Raw genomic sequence first — 12,995 nt, 5'->3', positions numbered from 1 at the left:
CAGACTGCTCGGGGATTGGGTTGGTCTAGTTTTTCTGGATTCTCAGGCAGTACTTTTAAAATTCAAATTTAAGGAGGAATAAAGAAAAAATGAACAGGCAAATTTTGATAGTCTATTCATTACAGCATGCTTCATTTATCAAAACAAGCAGTTTTAAAGAAAAATAAAGTCAACAAACATGGTCACTTTTTGCCACTGTCCATCTGTGGCACTTACACATGTACGCACACATGCATATAAATACCCGCTAAATTTTAAAACAGAGTTTTCAAAAATTCCGGATTCTCGGGTGGTTCATTTCTGGCATCCATATTTTTGGACTTCTACTGTACATCATTCCAATGATTTTACAGTTTGATGAGGATATTAGTATTAGGTGTACTAATAGGAATGAAGAACAAACAGAAGATCCCAATTAACCAAGATAAATACTGGCTTGGGTTAGTCATAATAACTTCCACAGGCAACAAATATACTCATTCTGCTTCCCTGATACAAGACGTTCACACATTCTTCACTCCATACCCTGAAATGCACACAGCCAGTTGCAAGCTGATGGCATCCTTCCAAAATGTTTTTTTTTTAAATATATAAAGACTCTTGCAGCTAGTTTGTTTTAAACTTAGCGTTTCTGCATTCTGTCCTTAGTAAATCATCAAGTTTACTCCCATGTTGGATGGATGTTGATCATTACCAACATTGATTAAGCTTATTTTTGACACCAGTGCTACTAAGCGTCTGTCAGCTCAGATCTACCCAAAATGTATTCATTCCCCATATGGTGCATGTGGTTCATCTCCGAATCCCTTTTGATTCAATATCTCATCTTGAAGAAAATTAATAGCTTAATAACATTAAAGCAAAATGTCATCATTCATTAAAATGGACCACACAAAAATGGTAAGGCATACCAAGAGAGCCATAGTCACTTAACTATGTTCTGCACTGCCTCGATACAAAAATCAGTCATCCTCCCATGACAGTAACAGGTTCAGAAAATATGGAAAGAAAAACTCTGAAGTTCCCTCTTGGACATTAAATAACAAAAAAAAAACCAGGAAAATTAGGCAACATTATTTATAATGCAGCTTCCAAACCTGGCACAGTTGACAAGGAAGGGCATGAACTGTTGCCCATGATCAAATTTAAAGATACATTCATTTCAAATATAACAAGCTTTAAGAAAATAAAACTGCAAATGCTGGAATCTTGAGCAAACAACAAAAAAAGCTCAAGCAACAGGCAAGGTCCCAATGTTGTTCCTTTCCTCAAGATGGGAAATAGGGATAATCCAGTACATTATAGGCCAGTGATTTTTTAAGACTGGAGAGAACTCTGCAATGGAGTTCACAGTTGTTAGTGTTTAGACTATTGGTTTTTGAGGTGTGTATTAAACTCTGAAATACACTAAACAGTTCTCATTGACTGCTCCTGGCCCGGGGCTCAGCTGCCAACGGTTGGGCTGTGCGGGCTGCCAGGGTTTGCCTGGCGACGGCAGCGGTGTGGGCAGGCCCGGTCTCGGCTGGCTGTCTCTCCCCGCGATGCGGCTGTTACCTCAGGCGGACACAGGAAGGACCTTGGGCCCCCCGGGCGGCAGTGATAGGGAAACTCTTGGAGAGGAACTTACCTTTAGGATTTACACATATTTGCAAAGATTAGGGACAATCAGGATTCCTTTGTGCAGAGCAGGTCACATCTTACAAATTTATCAATTTTTTTTAATAAAAAAGTGACAAAGATGGTTGGTGAGGGTAGAGTAGTTAATGTTGTCTGTATGGGTTTGTACAGCAGTTGACAAGCTCCCTCATAGTTGGCTGATCCAGAAGGGGAGAGATGCATGGAATCCACAGTGAATTGGTAGTTTGCATTCAAACTGGCTGGCCTGCAGAGGATAGCCGTGGAAAGGAGTTATTCTTGCTGGAGGCCCATGATAAATGGTGTTCTGCAGGGGATCACGTTTGGGACTCCAGTTGTTTGTGGGGAAAAAAAAAATTTTAATATAAAGAGCAAGGGTGGTGGGAGGGGAAAAAGTTCAGAAGGGGGAAAAGAAGTTGTATTGGACTGCAAGTAGGAGAGGTAGTTGCAGTCAGTGGGTTTGTCTACCCCTGGATAGTTTGTCACCTGAGATGGAGACAGAGGTCCAAGAAAAGAAGAAAGGTATTAGAAACTCTCCAGGTAAATTTGTCAGGGTGGAAGTTAACAGTGAAGTTAATGAAATTGCAACCCACAAAAGTGCTAGAGAAACTCAGCAGGTCCTGCAGCATTTCTAGGAAGTAAAGGGTTATCAACATTTGGGGCCTGAGCCCTTCATCAAGGTATGAGCAAAAAACATGCAGGCACCCAAATAAAAAATTAGGAACTATGACACAGACAGCCAGGCATAGCCTGGGCCCACGAATGCACCCATCATTACATCCTGGATCTAGATGAGTCAAGGAAAAGTTGTTACGGCAAGGACAAATTCCACCAAGCAGAGAAAAATGTAGTATTGGGTGACTGAACAACTTTGCATTCAGGAAAGTGGAGGCATCAGAGACCTTTTTGATGTGGAATGAATGATTATGGGGACTGAATATTCATGATGAAGATAATACAGTGGAGGCCAGAGAATTAGAATTCTCAAATAGATGAAGGGTACAAGGACACAAGTGGGAAGGGACTGGATGAAAGGGTATCAAGGTATTCGATGATGGGTTTGGTGGGGCAGGAATAGCAAGTCTGTTAAATTTGGGAAGAAGGTGGATGTGGGTCGTGCAAAGTTGGGGGGGGAATAATAAATTAGAGGAAATATTGGAAAGGTCACCTAGTTAGTGATGTCTAGGAGAAAAAAAATCTAAATCCTGTAAAATATTTTCAAATACAAAAACTGTGAAGCCTCCAAAAAAAAAATCAGAATATTCTTCAATGCTAAAGAACTTGTGCCTTCAATGTTCTCCTACAATTTGTTCCTTGTGCATTATATTTTTCTGATCTTCAGAAGAAGGATGAATTCTAATGTAATTCATATCTTGCCTTGATTATATAAGCAACTAACCTTTGCGTCCCCACCTGGCGTGGCAGTCAAAGCCAGAACACGAAACTGGCGCGTATGATTGCATAATTCCTTAACAACCTTCAATAGAAAAAGTGAAAATTATTAAAAATATTTAAATTGCAAAATGTTTCCCTCAGGAAATGAAGTAGCTAAACATCCTTACCTGGCAATAAGCATGATTTCCTAGTGCTTTATGCGCTTCATCAACCACCAGACACTTTACATCAGAAGCAGGACAAGCTCCTCGAGAAATGTCATTCATCATAACCTGGGGTGTGAGGAAGAAAACTCGTCTGGTTTTCCAAACAGTCTGGCGATTCAATGCTTGTGTATGACCTGAAGAAGTTATGAAATAGTTAATGAATACCAATTTTAGTTAATACAATTTTATAAAATTAACATTTGGCATTTGTAGGATATTGCATTGATGTTGACCATTCAAAAACCAATCGATTCAGATTCGATTCCCAATTTTGCTGAGGTTTCAAATCATAGTCACACACAGGAGAAACTAACAAAGTTCTTAGGATCTTCTTTCAGGGTAGAAATTACAAAAAAAGTGAAGATTCGTGCATGCTTGAATTGAATGTAACCTTTCAACTAGCCGTAGAACGTTTGAAATGACTGCCACTCCTCCTCTCAACAAGAAATGTCAAGTGAGTATTTTTGAGATATTATTTCAGAATGTACAGATCAAGTGACTGCTCCATATTATAAGGCAACACAAACAAAGAATGGGAGTTAATGCAAATTATTGTCTTAGATTTTCAGAAGCTTAAAAAAAGGGAAAGGGTTGAAAGAATGCTCGAGTTAATCATGGCAGGCAAAGATCATAGCTGCCAACATATTAAAGGGGCCATCTTGCCTCAGTGACACGAGCTCCCCCTTTCCAATGAGCAGAAGATACATGAGCTTGAAATTGCCAACTCTAAATTCAAGGACAGTTTCTTTTTTCCTGTTATCAGGTCTTTTCATTGGCAAACAAAAAAATCACATTTGTACTGGTTTAACTGCTCTTTTCTTTATACCTTGCAATCTTTGATTTATTCTAACTCTGAAGTTTTATTTTATTATTGCACTACCTGTTGTGTTTAGATAGAAAGGTAACAGTGACCATGATACTGTTTGAAAACTGAAAACCCCCAAGTCAATTAATGCTTTTAGGGAAAGAAATTAGATTTCCCAACCTAATTCTACCTGTTGTTAGGTCTGCTTTGTTCATGAATGAGTGAGACAAACACCAGGCTGAGTCGAAATCAGGGTTCTTTGTTCTTTATTACCGGATTGTAACACTTGCGACTAAACATGTTAGTCGGAGAATGCATTCTGCCGTTATCAGCAAAATGGTGATTTTTTATACCCTTGGATATGTGCTTAGAACATCATCATATCATTACTTGTCCAATGACTAAAACTGTTGCTATCCTTTCCCTGCTAGCTTCCTGCCTCTCAATCCATCAATGTCTCTCTTATCTTGTAAGTACAAGGATGCATTCACATCTTGTTACAGCCCTGTACATTCCCATCTCATGATGTTTTACCTAACAGGAGTACAAGGACACCTCCCCTTCTTGTTACTGCCCTGTACAGGGTAACTCCCTACACATTCCCATCTCATGATGTTTTACCTTACAATGTACACAATTCCAACTTGCAGCACGCAAATAAGGACTAATCACATCAATCATCTGTATCACAGCACAAAGGAATCAGCTGTCATCAGCTACTATGGATCCAAACTTCAGGCTAAAAGAAGCCACGCACAAATCAATTTCTCATCAATAACATCGGTAGATGCCCCATGCTCCTCAATGAGACAAAAGAGAGATGCAACAGATCCACCAGTTCAAAACTGGGTATCCAAGAGTTGTTGAGGGCTATCAACAGGGGAAACAAAAATGTTGTGTCCGTCACAATACATCATACTGTAGCTTACTTTATCCATCAATCTACCATTGCTTTCAGTACAGAAATCAAAAACTGACTTAATTAACTATTTAAATGACATCAAAACACCATTGGCATAACAAAAAACAAAGTGCCAAGCTGAAGAAGCTACAAAACAAATGCATGCATGTCAAACTGCAGAAACAGATGCAAGCTATCCCACAATGAAACATTAGCAGGAGTAGGCTAATCGTGGCTTATCGGACCAAATTTAACTCTGCATTTCAGACTTCCTGCTACAACTTTTCATCCCTTGTGAAACAAAGGCCTAACCATCCTATCTTAAAAGTTGTCAAAGAATCTGCTCTCATAATCCTTTGAGGGGGAGCATTTCATGGACTACAGCCCGGTATGAAGTGAGCAGCATTTTTAAAACACTGACCCTGGCTGGCTCCCACAGGAAGCATCTTCTCTATACTATTAAGACCCATGTGGGCCTTTCGAGTCCACACTGGTTCACTGATTTTGTGCGCCTCTTCAGGCATTGGTCCCAGTAGATCTTCATTCAATAACAATGGGCGAATTCAATGCAGGTGGAATCTTATTGAAATTGAAAGCAAGATTGTTGTCCTGGCACCACACAACCAGATTCTTTTGAAATTTATTTATAGTATCTCCATACATTCATTTCAAATTGACTTAGTATAATATTACATAATAGATACTAAATAATTTTCTAATTTTCACACCCCCCCCACCTCCCCTAACCCCTTAGGAAACCACCTTGTGGTGGTTAATTCCCAAAAACCCAAATGGGTGTGGTATAAACCACAAGTGGCATATGACTTTCAGGAGCAGAAGTACCACCCCCTCCCCCCCCCCCCCCCCGGCAGACAAAATACACGTATAAACCGAAAAATCATCATTTCTTATATCCATAAAACCCCGGTCCATCAATTTAACCAATCTTATTCATAAACTCTTTTTTTTTGAAAATCCAAACTTGATATTAAATTTTGCACCCTTTCCACCCTCCCAACACTGAGTTAAACATTGTTTACAATCAATAAAAGCTTTTTTTTTTTAACTTTTTTTCAAGTCTTCCTGAATTTCATCCACTGAATTAAAACACCTCTGAACATCCCAGTTCAACACCGAATCTTCCATTCTTCTCAGTCTCAAGTTGAATTTGTAGCTTACTTTCAAAAAGTTTTTTCAAATCTTTTAAAATTTTCTTGAACATAATTCCTTCAGTCTTGATCTTCTAAAGCATCAATGTTATTCATAAGTTCTTTCTTCTATGTTTCCCAATTTAATATCAAATTTTCCACTTTGTCAATCTTCTCAATGTTAAGTTGAAATTATTGTTTATTTTCAAGAAAAACTTATTCAAAATTTTTAAACTCTTCTTAGACATTGCTCCTTCGACTTTAATTTTATAAATCATCAATCTTGTTCATAGTTTCTTTCTACTGAGTTTCCAAATTTAATAAAGTTTCCGTTTTTTCCAATTTTCTCAATATTAAACTGATCTTGTTGTTTAGTTTAAAAAAAAACTTTTCAAAACTATTAAAATCTGTTTGCAATGTATGCATACTCACAGATAATAAATTCACTCTTCCAATATTCCATCCAAAAAAAAATCACTGATAAACCTTATTGCAGGTCAAGGAGTTCCATATATATGTTTATCTTCAGAAAATATTTCAAATATTTCAAATCAACATTCGTCGCCATCTTTCAAAAAGGAGTCCGAAATCAACTTTAATAAGTTCTGTTCTTGAGAAAATTCCAGCACCAACTCCGGCTCTGTCTGGGCAAATAGGTCAAATTTCTTCCAAAGTCAAAGAATGTAATTTTGTTCTGTATTTATAGATAATAAGTTCATCCTTCCGATATTCCATCCAAAAAAAAAAAATCACTAATAAACTTTAATGTTATCTGGATTTTTAAAACTCACGGGCAACCAATGCCAATTACTGCAATTTATCTTCATAAAACATTTCAAATCAATATTCATCACCATCTTTCAGAGGGGTGTCCAAGGCCAGCTTATCCGACAGTCTAATTAATGAGCTCCGTTCTTAAGAAGATTCCAGCCTTGACTCCGTGGTTCTATCTGGGCAAGTAGGCCGAGTTTCTTCCAAAGTCGGAGAGTGTAGTTTTGTTCTGTATTTGAACTCTATTTTCCTTAATCTTTGTTGCCATTTTAAACTAAAAACAATTGATAAACAAAACAAAGACTTTTAACAGAAAAGAAATATTCTTAAAACGGGTATTTATATAACTGCCTGGGGGAGACTGGGAAGGCACGTCCGCTCCCTACGCCATCTTGCCACGCCCCCCACAACCAGATTCTTGATCTCCATCCTGCTTTCCTCAAAGTTTTCTATTCTTTAGTTTTAGACTCCTGAATTTTAATCACAGAGGACCAAGCTCTGGAAGCTCCTCTCAAAACTATTTTGCTTCTTCAACCTTAAAACTTGCTATATCCAACATGTTGGCATTTGCCCAAATATTCTTTTAAGACCATAAAACAATAGGTGCAGAAATAGGCTATTCAACCCATCAAGACTGCCCCGCCATTTAATCATGAGCTGATCCATTTTCCCACTTACCGCCTTTCTCGCCATAACATTTGATGCCCTGCTGATCAAGAGCCTATCAATCTCTGCCTTACATACACCCAATGACCTAGCCTCCACAACTGCCTGTGGCAACAAATTCCAAATTTACCACCTTCTGGCTGAAGAAATTCCTCCACATGCATCCCTGTTTAATCCTGATGTTGTGCATCTTGTCCAAGACTCTCCCACAATGGAAATGACCTTTCAACATCTACTCTGTCTTTGCCTATCAACAATGTGGTTTCACTGCAATTTGCGTTGGATTTCACTCAAGTAAAGTGCCTTGAAACATTTTGCTCCATGTAAATGGAAGTTGGTTGCTCACTGATTCAGACCAAATTCAATAGGCTCCTTGGTGCATGATCAAGGGCATCCCTGATACAATTTTCCTCAAAATGTGTTTGAAATTTAATCCTAGTTAACAAGTTAGTCCAAAGGGTTTCATTATTAGTTGAAAATATACAGTTGAGGTTGATGCTGTCAATTAACATTGTTATTTTATTTCAGCTGTACACTTTTGCCCAAAGCTGGGCATATGCTGGCAATACCATATATACTCATATAATAGTTGAATTTTGCAGAGCAAGTTTTAGGGTAAAATTTAGGGGTCAACTATTACACACACACTACTTGGCAAGAGACATTGGTCGGGGCATCGGGATCACTGGAGGGTGAGCAGCTGGGACCAAAAATAAGAGAGGGTCAACTTTTATAGTCGATATATAGAAAATACCAGATATTTTGGGCCAAAAGTAAGGGGATCAACTTTTATGTGGTATCAACTATTACATGAGTATATTCAGTAATCAAATATTTAAAAGAGCACAACTAAATCAGGACAGTTCCCCAAATTGGACAATACCTGGAATGAAGGGAGATAGAAAGCAATTATAGACCAGTTGGTGAAAAAAAAAGTTTTTTCCAAGGAAGTGGTAACAGTGCATAGTGTAAAAATAGGTTTGGGCAAGATGAGCATGGACTTTTCACCTTTGACAAACCTATTGGTTTAAAGGTTGTGACAAACAGAATAAATAAGCCAAACTAATGGTGTATTTGGAATCTCAGAAGGCATCAAGTTTAATTATCACAAGATACCTAGTACAGTAAGAAGGGTTCTTCTGTATAGAGATTAGCAGGTTTACTTCATCTATCATACTGAGACTATCCACAAATGGGAGTAACAACACATCCTACATCTGGGCACCCTCCAACTGGATGGCATTAACATTCACTTCTGTTTTCCATTAAACGCTCCTCCTCCTTTTTCCTGGTGTTGCCTTCCTACCAGCTCTCTCTCTCCACTTTTTCCTCTGTCTCCTTTCACAGAGCCAAAATCAATTCTCACCACTCCTCTTATCCATTTAAGACCTATTGTGGGTCTGGTCTCCTCCCCAGCCAGTCTTCATTCATTTCTTGAAGAAGGGCTCAGGCCCGAAACACCAGTAATATGTTTTTACCTCCCAAAGATGCTGCAACACGTGATGAGTTCCTCCAGCATTTCTGTACATTTTTATTAAAGTTTCTATGAACTACCTTTCCAGACCATCTTGCAACGAAGAACATCTACAGATGATTACAGTAGTAGATTATAAGCACTGTCTAAAACCAGCCCAAATTAAGAGAATATCTGCCAAGATTAGTGTCCAATTGGAAAAATCTTTCCTCGTTAGGCATGTATGGAAAATATAGCATAATAAACACTAAGAGTTCATTAAATAAATTCTCATTACTCGGGATTAATTTCCACATTGTATACCAGCAGCCCATCCTCAAGATTTCTGGATATACGATTTCTATAGCAAGAGATGATTGTATTTCCTTTTAGATGGTTCATGCAAGGCAAGTGCTGCTAATGTTAACCATTCATTAATATTTAACATGTTTATACTGTACTTTCATAGACTAATGTTCAAATGTTGTAATACAAGCAATGTAAATTTCCTTTTCCCACCCACCTCCTAATATTTCTTTTGTTGAGTTCTACATCTAGAAATTCACGTCAGAAGATGTAGCAACACGTTACCTGTGCATATACTTCAGATTGCTTTGGCCCCGGGTTGGGGGGGGGGGGGGTGGCATTATGCTCAATCCTCTCAAAATACAACATCAGCTCTATGCAACACCATTATTAACTTTCAGAATTCTTGTAATTTATATTGCAGAGATGAAGAAAATAATCAGAGATGAAAATACTTTATTATTCACAGTTACATAACTGAAAAAGCATGCAGATTATTTTTAGTTTCAATAAGGCCAAACACTCAATTCAGGTAAAACATACTAAAAAGAGAAAATGCTACAAAAAGCTCAGTTCAGGGACAACGTGGAAAGAAAAACAGCTCTGATGCAAGGTCTTCTCTTCTGACAGATGCTGCCTGACCAGCTGAGTTATTCTAGCATTTTGTTTTTATTTCAGGTTTCCAGTCTCTGCAGTTCTTTGGAATAACACTATCATACACATAGAATCAAGAACCCAGTAGTTCTTTGAGATCACAAAATTACATTAAATTAAAACAAAGTACGAGAGTAAAACCTCTGTATCCAGAATTCAAGCAACCAGCAGCCTCAACCAACTGGCAAACAAAAAACAATTAAGTTTAAAAATTAAACTAAATAAGAATACACAATAGGTAAAATATGCATGTTTAAAATTGCAAAAAATAAATGTTCTCTGAAGTAGCGCATAAACCTTTGGTGAAGATGGGAGTAAATATTCAGCAGGTGAGGCAGTTAGTCAAGAGAAAGAAGGAAGCATACATTAGATTTAGGAATGATTACCAATTACAGGAATAAGGACTTTGATGGAAAACTGACAAGCTCCTGTACATGAAACATGACACCTGGTGGAGGCAAGTATGGAAATGCCATTCGAGAAAGTTAAATCCCAACTTGAAAGACAAACACAATACTGGCTGATGATTATATCTCAAGCAACAATCTTCAACATGCAAACTGTTGTTCCTTTAGCTAGTCTAATTGTAGTCCAGGAAGGAAGTAAGTCAAAAAATTCTGTGGACACCACTGTTGAAAATTAAAAAAAACAAAATACTGGAGGTTGCGAACGGGGAGGAAGCGCTGAGCGATTTCCTAACGACCAGTCTCTCCAACGTAGAGAATGTCACAAAGGGTGCACCGGATGTAGTAAATAAGTCCCCTGGATGTACAGGTAAAGTGTTGCTTCACGTGAAAGGCCTGTTTGGGACTCCGGACCACGATGAGAAAGGAGTTATGGGCTCAAGTTTTGCACCTCCTGTGGGCACAGGATAAGGTGCCGGGAGTGCGATGGGTCGGGAGGGATGAGTGCATGAGGGAATCATGGAGGGAGCGGTCCCTGTGGAAGGCTGAGATGGGAGGAGAGGGAAAAAATGTGTCTGGTGCTGGGATCCTGTAGTGTCAGAAATTCCACTGGATGATGTGTTGGATGCGGAGGCTGGTGGGGTGGTAGGTGAGAATAAGGGAGATTATATATTTGTATTATACATCTGGGGGCAGAGGGGGCCAGAGCAGATGAGTGGGAAATGGAGGAGATGCGAGTGAGGGCTGAGCTGATAGTAGTGGAGGGGAAGCCATGTTTGTGGAATTAGGCAGACATTTCAGAAGCTCTGGACTGGAAGACCTCATCTTGGGAAATGATGCAGCGGAGACAGAGAAATTGAGAGAAGGGGTTGGAATCCTTGTAGGCACCTGGGTGTGAGGAAGTGTAGTCCAGGTAGTTGTGGAAGTTAGAGTTTATAGTACATGTCAATGGAAAGTTGGTCTCCCACAAAAGAGACAGAGATCTAGGAAGGGAAGAATGTTATGGGAAATGGACCAGGTGAGTTTGAGGTCGGGTAGAAGTTGGACTTGAAGATGACAAGCTCATTGCAGGTGCATGAGACAGCCCCAATGTAGTTGTCTATATACCGGAGGAAGAGTTGGAGAATCTTGTGGAAGTTGGCCACAAAGTGAAAAGTTAACGAGCTCATCGCAGGTGCATGAAGCAGCCCCGTTGAAGATATCGATATACTGGGGGAAGAGGGGGGCCTTGCCTGTATAAGCTTGCAGCATGGATCGTTCCACTAAGCCCACAAACAGGCAGGCGTAGCTTGGACCCATGCGACTACCCATGGCTATGGATATGGAGGAAGTGGGATGAGTTGAAGGAGAAGTGATTTAGAGTGAGGATAAGTTCTGCCAGGCAGAGGAGGGTGGTGGCAGAGGGTGATTGGTTGGGTCTTTGGTCCAGGAAGGAGCGAAGTGCTTTCAGACCTCCTATGTGGAGGATAGAGGCATAAAGGGACTGGACATCTATTGTGAAGATGAGGCGGTCTGGTTCAGGGAATCTAAAGATATTGAGGAGATGGAGGGCATGTGAGGTGTCGTGGATGGATGTAGGTGGGAATGGATTGGACCAGGGGAGAAAGGAAATAGCAAAGGTAGGATGAAACTTGTTCGGTGGGGAAAGAGCAGGCAAAAACAATGGGCCTACCCGGATGGTTGGGTTTGTATATCTTGAGAAGGAGGTAGAATTGGGGAGTGCAGGGGTGGAAGAGAATGAGCTTGATAGACGTGGAGGGGAGGTGACTAGAGGTGATGAGGTTGAAGATGTTTTTGGAGACAGTGGCTTGACATGTGATGGACGGTTCGATAGGAGGAGGTGTCTGAGAGCTGTCGACTGGCCTCTGCAAGATAGAGGTCAGCGCACCAGACCACAAATGTACCTCCCTTGTCGGCAGGTTTGATGGTGAGGTTGGGATTGTTGCGGAGAGAGTGGAGCGCAGAGCATTCTGAGGAGGTGAGGTTGGTATACGAGGGGGAGATGGTAAAGTCGAGACAGTTGGAGTGGTAGGGAAGAGAGGGAGTAGGGGAGGTCGGGAGGAGAGAGGAAGTAGGGGGGCTAGCCAGAGAAGGGGATGGGGAAAAGATGAGGTCTGAGAGATGGAGGGTAGGGGATAAGAGGGGGACAAACATGTGGGTGGAGTACAGAAGGATGTTGGAGGATAGGGAAAGAGTAGTGAGGGGAATAAGAGAGTGGGATCCAGTAGCAACGTCAGGACTCTGGTAACAGTCTGTGTCGGGAGCTGGACAGTGCGAGTCAGTGTGGGAGGCTCCAGCATCATCTTCTGCAAGTCCATTGCTGGAGCAGGCAGATAAGGCATCAGGAGCTCCAGTGAGTGGGGGGTGGGGGTAGCAGTTGGGGTTTGGGTGGGAGTGGGTGGCCATGGCATCGTGAACTCCACGTCTGCAGCCCAGGTCAGTGCGCCATTGAGAGCTCCATCAGGTGGACGGCCAAGGTCATGATGTTGCCAGGATCGGAAAATACATCTTATGAGGCAAGTTTAGCAGAGCCAAGATATTTCTTGTAGGAGTGAAGGATGAGTGGAGACTTCAAGGTCTACAAGATTATGAGAGGCAGAAGACAGGGTGAACAGCCATCACCTTTTTCCCAGGGCAGGAAAAGCAAACAC

The 12,995-nt window shown here is 40.5% G+C and overlaps 1 protein-coding gene across 6 annotated transcripts in view; it reads right to left on the bottom strand.

Annotated features, from left to right (window-relative positions):
• Positions 1–12,995, bottom strand: part of fancm (FA complementation group M) — a 108,466-nt gene that overhangs the window by 92,122 nt on the left and 3,349 nt on the right. For all 6 annotated transcript variants that reach the window (XM_069916355.1, XM_069916356.1, XM_069916357.1 and 3 more), the window contains exons 2-3: positions 3,198–3,370; positions 3,035–3,112 (exon numbers count right to left, since the gene is read on the bottom strand). In XM_069916355.1, coding sequence (XP_069772456.1) covers positions 3,035–3,112; positions 3,198–3,370 — 251 coding nt within the window. The remainder of the gene's footprint in view (positions 1–3,034; positions 3,113–3,197; positions 3,371–12,995) is intronic.

Source organism: Narcine bancroftii, chromosome 2, assembly GCF_036971445.1.
Source record: "Narcine bancroftii isolate sNarBan1 chromosome 2, sNarBan1.hap1, whole genome shotgun sequence".
NCBI lineage: Eukaryota > Metazoa > Chordata > Chondrichthyes > Torpediniformes > Narcinidae > Narcine > Narcine bancroftii.
The sequence above is the reverse complement of the archived record's forward strand: the minus strand, read 5'-3'. Positions and strand labels throughout refer to the sequence as shown.